General features: G+C 42.4%; 1 protein-coding gene across 3 annotated transcripts in view; it reads left to right on the plus strand.

Moving 5' to 3' along the window:
* The window catches only part of TBC1D8 (TBC1 domain family member 8), a 152909-nt gene that overhangs the window by 106943 nt on the left and 31837 nt on the right, over positions 1-14129 (plus strand). For all 3 annotated transcript variants that reach the window (XM_007521864.3, XM_060187435.1, XM_007521866.3), the window contains exons 9-11: positions 1180-1330; positions 4741-4955; positions 5364-5481. In XM_007521864.3, the coding sequence (XP_007521926.1) occupies positions 1180-1330; positions 4741-4955; positions 5364-5481 (484 nt within the window). The remainder of the gene's footprint in view (positions 1-1179; positions 1331-4740; positions 4956-5363; positions 5482-14129) is intronic.

Genomic DNA, 14129 nt, shown 5'->3' on the forward strand with positions numbered 1-14129 from the left:
GTTTCTGGTGTCGTAGTAGTAGTAGTAGTAGTAGTAGTAGTAGTAGTAGTAGTAGTAGTAGTAGTAGTAGTTATTGTTGTTGTTTTAACCAGAGCTACTTAGTTCTGGCTTGTGGTGGTGGGGAATTAACCTGGGACTTTGGAGCCACAGCCATGACAGTCTCTTTGCATAACCATTATGCTATTTCCCCCGTCCCATACTATTTTATTTTTTAAGGATATTTTTATTTATATTTTGAGAAAGATAACAAAGTACTGCCCCCTGCCGCCCCACCCTCTGAAATGACCTGCACTTCAGCAGCTGGTTTGGGTGGGACCCCCTTCCCCCTCCTCCCCTCCTCCCTCCCCGTCACTCCTCTTTCCCACCTCACCTTCCTCTCTGCTTTGGGATTTTTATTTTTATTTTTTTCATTTTTTGCCTCCAGGGTTATCACTGGGGCTTGGTGTCAGCACTATGAATCCACTGCTCCTGGAGGCTTTTTTTCCCCATTTTGTTGCCCTTGTTGTTGCCCTTGTTGTGGTTGTTATTGTTGTTGTTGAATAGGACAGAGAGAAATCGAGAGAGGAGGGGAAGACACCATTTGCAAAATGACTCCCCTGCAGGTGAGGAGCTGGGGGCTCGAACCGGGATCCTTACTCCAGTCTTTGTGCTTTGCGCCGTGTGTGCTTAACCACTGCGCTACTGCCCAGCCCCCTGCTTTGGGATTTTTATGTGAACATACTCTTCTTTTTTTTTTTTTAACTTATAGTATTTTTTTAAAAAAAAGTTTAAAAGTATCTTTATTGGGTAGAGACAGCAAGAAATTGAAAGGAAGGGAGAGACAGAGATGTAGAGAGACACCTGCAGTCCTGCTTTGCCACTTGTGAAGTTTCTCCCTGCAGGTGGGGGCTAGGTCCTTGCACATTGTAACGTGTGTGCTCAACCAGTTGTGCTACCACCCGGCCCCTGAACATATTCTTGATCTCAGCTTTGCCAAGGAAATAGCATTTAGCTGTGTGAACATTCCCACTGGACTCTGACCTTCTGAGGGCCGGTCCTCTTTTGGCTCTTGTGCCTTGTGGATGTTTGGTGATGTTTGCTCGATTCGTCGCTGTTGGCTTCCTCTGATACCAGAGGCAAGGCAGGCTATGGTGGAAGGCAGGGACTAGCTTCTCTGTACATGAATGTTTCCATTTCCAGTCCAGAGAACAGATAAAAATAAGCCTGTGGAATGACCACTTTGTGGAATATGGCAGAACTGTGTGTATGTTTCGTACAGAGAAGATCCGGAAGCTGGTAGCCATGGGCATTCCTGAATCTTTACGTGGAAAACTCTGGCTCCTTTTTTCAGGTAAGTGTTTCTGGTTTCTTTTTTTTTTATTTTATTTCCTTATTGAGGAATTAATGTTTTACATTCAACAGTAAATACAATAGTTCGTACATGCATAACATTCCCCAGTTTCCCATATAACAATACAACCCCCACTAGGTCCTCTGTCATCCTTCTTGGATCTGTATTCTCCCCACCCATCCACCCCAGAATCTTTTACTTTGGTGCAGTTTCTGGTTTCTTTTGGCCAGATGTTTCTGGTGTGGACCTAGGAGCAGATACCCAAATCTGAGCAGTGCTGTGTCTGGATGTGTCCATGATATTCCTCTACTCTGCTAGTTGCGGCTTCTTATTCAGGTTGCCTGAGGCATCTGGACCATTGTGTCCTGTTTGGTCTGCCTGAAGTCTAGTGGAAGTGATTAATGGTCTCTCCTTTAAGTGACTTCGTGAACCTCTATAAGCTCTAAGCATTCAGTTAAGAAGTCCTGGAAGTGAAGTGCCTTTCTCAGAAATGAATGCCGAATAGGTCAAATAAAATGAATTAAAAAATGTAAGTTGTTGCTTTGTCATGGCTGAAATAAATCCACCCAGCACACTTTCCACTGGTTTCACCTCCACTGAGACACATTTTGTCCATAAGGCAGAGTTGCAGAGTTTTCTCTTCTGGCCTCTCTCCCCTTCCTCTACCACTTTCCCCTTCCTCTGTGCTTGTGTCTGCCTGCAGCTCCCAGGCCTCCCCACCTGCTGCTATGGGTGTAAACTGTGAGACCCACCAGAGCACTTAGCTGTGAGTAGGCTAAACCTGGGACCAAACTTCCCCAGAGACTTACTGAGACTCACTGAATAGACCTTTGCCTACGTCCCCACATTGACTGAGATATTTTGCCCTGCTCTGCAGAGTAGCCAGAAGCCCTCCAGGTGCAAAGGGAAAGCCCCCATCATTCATGGTGTGACTTTATTATTCCATTCAGGATTCCATGGGAAGACGGTAAGGAGGTCCCCTCTCCTAAGTGACATTGTGTGCTCATTGCTCATGACCACATGAGCTTTCTTGGTCCTCTTTATAAACCCAGCCCTCAGAGTTCCCTGTCGGCAGCTCATTGTCTCCTTGATAACTGTTTGTGAGCTTTGTTCTTTTGTGATTTTTTTTTTGATGATATAATCTTTTTAAAATTTTTTTTATTTATTTAAAAAAGGAGACATTAACAAAACCGTAGGATAAGAAGGGTACAACTCCACACAGTTCCCACCACCAGAACTCTGTATCCCATCCCCTCTCCTGATAGCTTTCCTATTCTTTAACCCTCTGGGAGTATGGACCCAAGGTCATTGTGGGGTGCAGAATGTGGAAGGTCTGGCTTCTGTACTTGCTTCCCCACTGAATATGGGTGTTGACTGGTTGGTCCATACTCCCAGCCTGCCTCTCTCTTTCCCTAGTAGCTTGGAGCTCTGGGGAAGCAGAGCTCCAGGACATATTGGTGGGGTCGTCTGTTCAGGGAAGTCTGGTCAGCATCATGCTAGCATCTGGAACCTGGTGGCTAAAAATAGAGTTAATATACAAAGCCAAACAAATTGTTGAGCAATTATGAACTTGAAGGCTGGAATAGTGCAGATGAAGTGTTGGGGGGTACTCATTGCAGACTATTGTATACTTTTGCTTTCAGGTATATATTTTGCCCTAGTTTATGGATATGTGTGAACATATGCTCTATCTCATGGGACCTGGTCTATGTCTAGGTTTTGGGACTTTGTTAGGAAGTGAACCGCCTGGAATGGAGTTAGAGAATACTATGAAAGGAAAGGTCTCAACCGAGTAATGAAGCTGAAGGGTTGTCATTCCACACCTGAAGTCTCTGGACACAGTCTGAAGTGAAGCATGCTGAGGTGGTACTCGTTGCGTTGATTAGGTTGGGATGCAATATTATTTGGTATGAAATGAGAGAAGCATGCAGGAAACTGCACCCCACGCTAAGGTTCCAGGACTGAGGGAAATATAGGCTCTATAATGGAAATGTGAGGTTCCTGCTATCTTAGGGTTCAAGAAGACAATAGATAGTTATTGTTATCATCACATTATTTGGTATTTGGGTTAACTTTGAAAAATCCCTTTGTTAGGATTCGCTATGTAATACCCAACATCACCATAATTTGTGTCCTTTGACATTATTTGTATATAGCTGTGCCACCAGTTGCTTCTGTTCTCCCTGGTCTAGGCTTTTGAGAGAGTCAACATATCAAAGACTCAGCCTATGTATTAAAAAGACTCAGCCTGTGCTTTAAGAAGTTTGAGACATACAATCAATTTCCCCCTCTCATATTAATTAAATAGTGATTTATATGACTACAAATTAATAGGAGTGTACATAAACACCATTCCCACCACCAAAAGACTGTGTCCCATCCCACTCACCCACCCACCCACCCCCGCCACCCTAGGAAGCCAAATATCCACCCTCACCCTCACCCCAGGGTTTTTACTTTGGTGCCCTACTCCAGATTTAGTCAAATCCTGCTTTTAGTTTCCCTTTCTGTTCTTCTTTCTCTTGATTTTTTAATTACCTTTATTTATTTGATAGAGACAGCCAGAAGTTTAGAGGAAGGGGGAGACAGAGAGACCTGCAGCCCTACTTCACCACTTGTGAAGCTTTCCTCCTGCAGGTGGGAACCGAGAGTTTGAACCCAGGTCCTTGCATGCTGTAACACGTGTGCTCAACCAGGTGCACCACTGCCTGGCCCCTTTGTGAGCTTTTCTTAATTGCCACTTCACTTCTTGTATGTTTCACATGTAGGTGTTTATTTTCTTGTTGAAGTGCTGAAAATCATTTACATGTATGCACATGCATACATGTATACATTTAAACTCTTTATTTTTCCTAGGAAATGTAACTTATTAAAAGCAGAGGAGCAGGGAGTTGGGCGGTAGCGCAGCGGGTTAAGCACAGGTGGAGCAAAGCACAAGGACCGGTGTAAGGATCCCGGTTTAAGCCCCGGCTCCCCACCTGCAGGGGGTCACTTCACAAGCAGTGAAGCAGGTCTGCAGGTGTCTATCTTTCTCTCCCCCTCTCTGTCTTCCCCTCCTCTCTCCATTTCTCTGTCCTATCCAACAATGACAATAATAACTACAACAATAAAACAAAGGCAACAAAAGGGAATAAATAAATATTTTTTAAAAAGCATAGGAGCAAAATGATTTCTCCTGTGAGCTGCCTCCCCCATGATAAAGTTATTTTAGAAAAACCATATCCCTCCTTTTTTTTTTTTTCTTGCTGGCAGAAATGAAATCCTTTTGCTTGTATGTGGTCTGAACGTACTTTTATATCCCTCAAGTATTGAGATCCCCACCAAGGTCCTCTGACAGGACAGACCCCCTCCCTATATTGACACTATCCTGGTGATCAGTCCATCTTGAAGAATTACTTTTGAACCATCAGATGCTGTGACTGACCTCGCCTCGCATCCCGGCTACTACGAGAACCTGGTGGAGGAGTCCATGGGCAGGTGCTGCCTAGTGACAGAGGAGATCGAGCGAGACCTGCACCGCTCCCTCCCTGAGCACCCTGCCTTCCAAAACGAGACGGGGATTGCTGCTTTAAGGAGAGTCCTCACAGCCTATGCCCACCGGAATCCCAAAATCGGATATTGCCAGGTGAGGTGTGCGATGAGGAGCAGAAGTTCTAAGCATGTGGTGCTGAGCATTCAGACTGCAGGTTCCCATATGTTCTCAGCTTGCCAGTGCTGAGATGTGCCTGCACAGAGCTCTTTGTGCTTGGTTCCATCCGCTAAAGAAATAGCAGGTGAGGCCCAAAGAAACTGTATTATTGTATTTATTTTAGAGACAGGAATTGAGAGGGAAGGGGAAGGAGGTGGGGAGAGACCTGCATCATTGTTCCATTGTTCATGTATCTTCTCCCCTGAAGGTGGGGATCAGGGGGCTGGAAACCTGGTCCTTGCACATGGTAATACACGAGCTCAACCAGGTGCAAGGTTTGTGTGTTTTTAACGACACACTATTTGGTCTGGTCAATAACTGTCTCCTCTGTGAACCCCTGAGCAGTCCATGAACATCCTGACCTCTGTTTTGCTGCTGTATGCCAAAGAGGAAGAAGCCTTCTGGTTATTGGTTGCCGTGTGTGAGCGAATGCTGCCCGACTACTTCAATCACCGAGTGATCGGTAAGCTGCCGCCTGCCCTCCCCTGTACCTTGGGGACAGAGACAAAGTGGCGGTGGGAGGGGCAAAGACATTAATCACCAACCCTGCTTTTTTTCTTTTTTATTTATTTTTTTAATATTTATTTATTCCTTTTGTTGCCCTTGTTTTATTGTTGTAGTTATTATTGTTGTTGTTGTTGATGATGTTGTTGGATAAATCAAAGAAATGGAGAGAGGAGGGGGAGACGGGGGAGAGAAAGATAGACACCTGCAGACCTGCTTCACCACCAGTGAAGTGACTCCCCTGCAGGTGGGGAGCTGGGGGCTCGAACCGGGATCCTTATGCTGGTCCTTGCACTTTGTGCCACGTGCGCTTAACCCGCTGTGCTACCACCTTACTCCTACCAACCCTGCTTCTAACATCCCCCTTCCCATCCCCCCCCCCAGGTCTTCTCTGCACCAGTACTGTTTGACTCTTGAAGCTGCACACCTAACTGGTGCAGTTCTCTGCACAGTTTTGGCAGAGTGGTAGAGTAAGTAAGTTAACCTAAACATTCTTTTTTTTTTTTTCCTCCAGGGTTATTGCTGGGCTCGGTGCCTGCACCATGAATCCACCGCTCCTGGAGGCCATTTTTTCCCCCTTTTTGTTGCCCTAGTTGTTGCAGCCTCGTTGCGGTTATTATTGCCATTGTTGACGTTGCTTTGTTGTTGGATAGAACAGAGAGAAATGGAGAGAGGAGGGGAAGACAGAGAGAGAGGGGAGAGAAAGATAGACACCTGCAGACCTGCTTCACCGCCCGTGAAGCGACTCCCCTGCAGGTGGGGAGCCGGGGACTCGAACCGGGATCCCTACGCGGGTCCCTGCGCTTTGCGCCACGTGCGCTTAACGCACTGCGCCACCACCCGACTCCCTACCTAAACATTCTAAGAGCACCTGCAGACTTTGGATTTTTCAAAAGCACATTGTAGATTTCTTTCTTTTTTCTTTTTTTTTTTTTTAATTTATTTCTTTATTGGGGAATTAATGTTTTACATTCAACAGTAAATACAATAGTTTGTACATGCATAACATTCTCAACTTTCCCATTTAACAATACAACCCCCACTATGTCATTTATCATCTTTCATGGACCTGTATTCTCCCCACCCACCCACCCCAGAGTCTTTTACTTGGGTGCAATATGCCAATTCCATTTCAGGTTCGACTTCTGTTTTCTTTTCTGATCTTGTTTTTCAACTTCTGCCTGAGAGTAAGATCATCCCATATTCATCCTTCTGTTTCTGACTTATTTCACTCAACATGATTTTTTCAAGGTCCATCCAAGATTGGCTGAAAATGGTGAAGTCACCATTTTTTACATCTGAGTAGTATTCCATTGTGTATATATACCACCACTTGCTCAGCCACTCATCTGTTGTTGGATACCTGGGTTGCTTCCAGATTTTAGCTATTACAAATTGTGCTGCCAAGAACATATGTGTACACAGATCTTTTTGGATGGATGTGTTGGGTTCCTTAGGATATATCCCCATGAGAGGAATTGCAGGATCATAGGGTAGGTCCATTTCTAGCCTTCTGAGAGTTCTCCAGACTGTTCTCCACAGGGGTTGGACCAATTTTCATTCCCACCAGCAGTGCAGGAGGGTTCCTTTGACCCCACACCCTCTCCAGCATTTGCTGCTGTTACCTTTTCTGATGTATGACATTCTCACAGAAGTGAAGTGATATCTCATTGTTGTCTTGATTTGCATTTCTCTGACAGAGACTTGGAGCATTTTTTCATGTGTTTCTCAGCCTTTTGGATCTCTTCTGTGGTGAATATTCTGTCCAAGTCCTCTCCCCATTTTTGGATGGGATTATTTGTTGTTTTGTTGTTGAGTCTGGCAAGCTCTTTATATATGTTGGTTATTAAACTCTTATCTGATGTATGGCATGTAAAGATCTTCTCCCATTCTGTGAGGGGTCTCTTGGTTTGGGTAGTGGTTTCTTTTGCTGTGAAGAAGCTTTTTAATTCGATGTAGTCCCATAGGTTTATACTTGCCTTAGTCTTCTTTGTAATTGGATTCGTTTCATTGAAAATGTCTTTAAAATTTATGCGGAAAAAAGTTCTGCCAATATTTTCCTCTAAGTATCTGATAGTTTCTGGTGTAACATCCATGTCCTTGATCCACTTGGAATTGACTTTTGTATTTGGTGAAATACAGTGATTCAGTTTCATTCTTCAGAAGCATGTTTCAATCCATTGTTTCCAACACCATTTGTTGAAGAGACTCTGCTTTCCCCATGTAATAGTCTAGGCACCTTTGTCAAAGATTAGATGTCCATAGGTGTGGGGCCTCATTTCTGGGCTCTCAATTCTATTCCACTGGTCACTGTGTCTGTTCATGTTCCAGTACCAAGCAGTTTTGATGACAATGGCCCTATAATACAGTTTGAGATCTGGGAGTGTGATGCCTCCGGTTCTGTTCTTTTTTTCTCAAGATTGTTTTGGCAATTCTAGGTCTTTTCTGGTTCCAGATAAACATTTGTAGCATTTGTTCTATTCTCCTAAAAAATGTGCTTGGGATCTTGATGGGGATAGCATTAAATTTGTAGATGGCTCTGGGTAATATATTCATTTTGATGATGTTAATTCTTCCAACCCATGAACATGGAATATCTTTCCACTTCTTTGTGTCTTTTTCAATTTCTTTGAGTAGTGACTCATAATTTTCATTATACAAGTCTTTGACTTCCTTGGTTAGATTTACTCCTAGATATTTTATTGTTTTTGTTGCTATAGTAAAAGGAATTGATTTCTGGATTTCAATTTCTTCTTAGTGTTTGCATAGAGGAATGCCACTGACTTTTGAATGTTAATTTTATAGCCTGACAGCTTATTGTATTGCCTGATGATTTCCAAAAGCTTCTTGGTGGATTATTTAGGTTTTTCTATGTATACTATCATGTCATCTGCAAATAAGGAGAATTTGACTTCTTCTCTTCCAATATGTATGCCTTTAATTCCTTGCTCCTGCCTGATTGCTATGGCAAGAACTTCCAACACTATGTTGAATAGTAATGGTGATAGTGGGTATCCCTGTCTAGTACCTGATCTGAGGGGAAATGCTTCCAGTTTTTCACCATTGAGTATGATGTTGGCTGTAGGTTTGCTATATGTAGACTCCACTATTTTCAGGAATTTCCATCTATTCCCATTTTTTGTAGTGTTTTGATCATAAAGGGATGTTGTATTTTGTCAAAGGCTTTCTCTGCATCTATTGATATGACCATGTGGTTTTTGGTCTTGCTTTTGTTGATGTGGTGGATCACATTGATTGATTTACATATATTAAACCAACTTTGCATGCCTGGGATAAACCCCACTTGGTCATGATGAACAATCTTTTTGATATACTGCTGTATCCGGTTGGCTAGAATTTTGTTCAATATTTTGGCATCTGTGTTCATCAGAGATATTGGTCTGTAGTTTTCTCTTTTGGTTGTGTCCCTGTCTGCTTTTGGTATCAGGGCGATGTTGGCTTCATAGAAGCTGGCAGGGAGTATTCCAGTGTCTTCAATCTTCTGGAAGACTTTTAAAAGTAGAGGTATTAGTTCTTCTTTGAAAGTTTTGTAGAATTCATTTGTAAAACCATCTGGTCTAGGACTTTTATTTTTGGGAAGATTTTTGAAAACTGTTTCAATTTCATTAGCTGTGATGGGCCTGTTCATGTTATCCACTTCCTCTTTACTTAGTTTTGGAAGTTGGTAGGTATCTAGGAAATCATTCATTTCTTTCAGGTTCTCTAGCTTGGTGGCATATAGTTGTTCATAGAAGCCTCGCATGATATGTTGAATTTCTGCGGTGTCTGTTGTGATATCTCCTCTTTCATTTACTATCTGATTTATTTGGATTCTCCCTTTTTTGTTTTGTGAGTCTGGCTAAAGGTTTGTCGATTTTGTTCACTCTTTCGAAGAACCAACATTTACTTTCGTTGATCTTTTGTATGGTTTTCCTATTCTCAATGTTATTTATTTCTGCCCTAACTTTAGTGATTTCTGTCCTTCTGGTTGCTTTAGGGTTCCTTTGTTGTTCTTCTTCTAGGTCTTTAAGATGTGCAATCAGGCTGTTTATTTGTGCCTTTTCTTGTTTCCTAATGTGTGCTTGTATAGCTATGAACTTCCCTCTTAGGACTGCTTTAGCTGTGTCCCAAATATTTTGATAGCTTGTGTCTTCATTTTCATTGAACTCTCGAAACATTTTGATTTCTTCCTTGATTTCCTCTTTGACCCAGAAGTTGTTAAGAAGTGTACTGTTGAGCTTCCACATTTTGGGACTGTTACTAATCTTTTGTTGATTGTTAAGTGTTAGTTTAATTCCACTGTGGTCTGAGAAGATGCTTGGGATGATTTCAGTGCTCTTGAATTGGCTGATGCTGTTTTTGTGGCCTAACATATGGTCTATCCTTGAGAATGATCCATGTGGATTTGAGTAAAATGTGTATTCCAGTTTCTTGGGATGAATGACTCTGAAAATGTCCAGTAGTTCTAGTTTATCTATCTTTTCATTTAGCTCTCTTATGTCTTTATTCATTTTCTGCCTGGATGATCTGTCAAGTTGAGATAGTGGGGTGTTGAAGTCCCCTACTATGATTGTGTTACTGTTAATATATTGCTGTAGCTCTTTCAGTAGAAGTTTGATATATTTAGATGGCTTCTCATTGGGTGCATAGATGTTAATAATTGTTAAGTCCTCTTGATTGACTGATCCTCTGAGCATTAAGTACTGTCCATTCCTATCTTTTTTAATCTTATCTATTTTAAAGTCTATCATGTCAGATATGAGAATAGCTGTTCCTGCCCTTTTTTGTGGGCCATTGGCTTGTATGATAGTTTTCCATCCTTTCACTTTAAGTCTGTGTTTGTCTTGTTGAGTTATGTGGGTTTCCTGTAGACAGCATATTGTTGGGTTGTGTTTTCTGATCCATCTTCCTACTCTGTGTCTTTTAATAGGTGAATTCAGGCCATTGACATTTATTGATATCAAAGATTGAAGACATTTTAACGCCATTCTTGTAGAGTTTTAGAGTGTTTTGATATATGTCCTATTTGTGGTGCTCTGATTGTTTATAGGAGACCTTTCAGAACTTCTTTCAGGGCAGGCTTGGTGATAGTTGATTCCTTCAACTGTTGCTTGTCTGAGAAGGTTTTGAAGCCTCCATCTAGTCTGAATGACAGTCTAGCAGGATATAGTATTCTTGGTTGAAAGCCTTTCTCATTGAGTACTTGATAGATATCTTGCCATTCTCTTCTGGCCTGTAGTGTTTTTGTGGAGAAGTCTGCTGCTAATCTTATGGGTTTTCCTTTGTAGGTGACTCTTTGTTTTTTCTCTTGCAGCCTTGAGGATCCTTTCTTTATCCTTATTCCTTTCCATTCTAAGTATGATATGTCTTGGTGTCTTTAGGTCTGGGTTAATTCTGTTTAGGACCCTCTGGGCTTCTTGAATCTTTATGTTTTTGATGTTGTCTAGACTAGAGAAATTTTCAGCTATTATGGCCTGGAGAATGCTTTCTTCCTCTCCTTCTCTTTCTTCCTCTGGTATGTCAATAATGCATATATTGTTTCTTTTGAAGTCATCCCATAGGACTCTGTTGTTGTTTTCAGCATCTCTTAATCTCTTTTTGAGATCTCTTACTTCTTTTTTAGTTGTCTCTAATTCATCCTCAATCTTGCTAATTCTGTCTTCAGCCTCATAGATTCTATTCTCTTTGCCCTCTACTGCTTTCTGGAGTTCATCTATTTTGTTGCCCTGCTCTGAAACTGTTTTAGCTTGTTCAGCTAGTTGCATTCTTAGCTCAGCGATTTCAACTTTCAGCTCTCTAATAACCATGAGATAATTAGTATTTTCTTGCATAATCTCATTTGTTGTTCCTGTATTTCTGATTATAATTTTTTCAAATTCTTTACTCACTCCTGTTATTATTTCCTTAGCTAATGTTTGGATGTTGAACTCATTATTTTGTGCTTCACCCTCCAGAGGACTTTTAGCTGGGCTCTTGTCCTGGTTCGAGTCTCCAATATTTCTTCTTCTTGTTTTAACCATTTTATATATTATGTTATGAGTTCCCTTTATCAGTACTTTTCAAATTATTGATCACTATTGCCTGGATTGAGTTGCGTCTAAGTAAGTTAATTAAAGGGTTCACAGTGGTGGAAGTTAACAGTTGTTTCAATAGTATTTAAATCTCTGAGTTGGAGCTCAGTGGTTTAAAAGCCTTTTTTTTTTCTTCCCTGTAGGCTATGGGAGCCTGAGGGCTTTTAAACTAACAATCGGCTTCAGCTTAATCACTGACTCCTGACTAAGAGATAAAGCAGGGTGTGGCAGAGATAATCCAGTGGTTATGCAAAGAGACTTTCACAGCCCCTCAGCTATGCCACCGAGGTATAGGTCTTCTCCTGAGTTTCCTGGTTAGATCTCTGTCCCCTGGTGTCCCTCCTTGTCGCTACTCCAGATTCGGTGATTTACTGGGTTCCTGTGGTCATTCTAGTCCAGTCTTGTTTTGGTCCCGGGTGGTCTCCTTTGGTATTCCTAGTTGATCCGGGAGAGGAGAGGAGAGGCGAGAAAGCGATCTGCTGCTCGTAGCTCCGCCTCCGGAAGTTGAATCTGTAGATTTCTTTCTTTATTTTTACCAGGACACTACATATCTCTGGCCTCTGGTGGCACTTGGGATTGTTAGGTGGATTTCTTTTTTTTTTTTAATTTATTTTTATTTATTCCCTTTTGTTGCCCTTATTGTTTCATTGTTGTAGTTATTATTGTTGTTGTCGTTGTTGGATAGGACAGAGAGAAATGGAGAGATGGAGGGGAAGACAGAGAGGAGGAGAGAAAGATAGACACCTGCAGACCTGCTTCGCCGCCTGTGAAGCGACTCCCCTGCAGGTGGGGAGCCGGGGTTCGAACCGGGATCCTTATGCTGGTCCTTGTGCTTTGCGCCACCTGCGCTTAACCCGCTGCGCTACAGCCCGTCTCCCTAGGTGGATTTCTAAATGCACAAGCAGGAAAGAAGAATCACTAGGTCTATGAAACAAGTTGAAATGTGAAAGCCAGAGTGGCTTTTCTCTAATGGCGGGGCTGAGAAAGGCAGGGAGCTTCTTGGAGCCTGAGGACCTTATACAGACAGATCCTCCCTTTCCCCATCTTTCCCTCCATGAGAGGGGGAGGTGTGAGTCCAACAGCACTGGAGGCCCAGACCAAAAGGGCAGCCTTGGGACACTGCTCCAACTTGTAGAAGGAGATAGATCGGAGGGAAGCTCCTTTGTTGCGACAGTTCAGATCTGAATGTGTACTGTGTTTTTGGCCACTTCCTAGTCGAGGAGATAACATAAAAATTGCTTCCTCTTGGTGATAACCTTAGGGGTCCAGATGAGCACTAAAGATGACCTAAAATTATGGTGTAGCAGTGAGAGCAGGAACAAAAGAATCAATGTGAAACAGAATTTGACAAGGAACTGAGAGTAAAGGGGCCAGGCAGGAAGAAGATGCTTGGATACCAGAGTCCCAGGAAACAAGGGAGTGTGGTGCTCACTGGGAGAATAGAGAGCTGGGGCCGTTGTGGCCTCTTTGTGCCTTTCGGTAGCCTTTCAGTGTACCTTATCCCTGGCTTCCTGCATGGGCCTGAGAGGTTAGTTGGTTTAATTTCTTTTTCATTTGATATTTAAGAGGTACTGTCCTGAGTTGCAAAGAATAACCAGAACCTCAGGGGCACTGGAAGGCATGGTGTCAGAGCCACTGGTTCATGAGTATTGCTATAGGGCTGCTTCTCAGCAGTGGCCTCTGCATAGACCTCCACCACCACCCCAGTTCAGAATGGGACATTTCCTAACCCACAGAGAGCTCTTCCTTCCTCCAGGCAGCTCTTGGTACAGATTCTGTCACCAAAGATTAATTTAGTCTGTATTGATAAAGAATGTCCTCTTTTAAAAAATATTTATTTGTTTTTCCTTTTGTTGCCCTTATTGTTTAACATTGTTGTGGTTATTGATGTCGTTGTTTTTGGATAGGACAGAGAGCAGAGAGAAGTGGAGAGAGGAGGGGAAGACAGAGGGGGAGAGAAAGACAGACACCTGCAGACCTGCTTCCCCACCTGTGAAGTGACTCCCTGCAGGTGGGGGAGCCGGGGGCTCGAACCGGGATCCTTAGGCTGGTTCTTGCGCTTTCTCCACGTGTGTTTAACCCGCTACACCACTGCAGAAAAGAGGACTCCCAGAATGTCCTCTTTTATGTGTGACTTTCTTTACACAACAGTTTGTTGTTGGGGGCCGGTGAAATAGTTGATTTGGATAGTGTACTTCTTTGCCACTTTAGTCTTTAATTTTGACTAAATTTTCCCCCTGTTTTGTTTTTTTCTATATTGTCTTTGTGAAGTTTTATAGTAATTTTGATATATAGGTTTGTGATATATTTCAAATACTTTGGCTGTGTGGTGTAGAGATCACTATTTTCCTCCATACCCCTTCCCACACAGATATGCATTTGATCAAGCACTATTTTTTTTAAATACTGTCCTTCTTCACATTCAATTACTTTCAGTCAAAATGTCAAAAAAATTTTTTTGGGGGGGTCAAAAATCAATTTAAGTTTAAGTCCTTTTCCAGATTAAGTTCTGCTTCATTGTTCTGATTAGCTTAGA

Source organism: Erinaceus europaeus, chromosome 3, assembly GCF_950295315.1.
Source record: "Erinaceus europaeus chromosome 3, mEriEur2.1, whole genome shotgun sequence".
NCBI lineage: Eukaryota > Metazoa > Chordata > Mammalia > Eulipotyphla > Erinaceidae > Erinaceus > Erinaceus europaeus.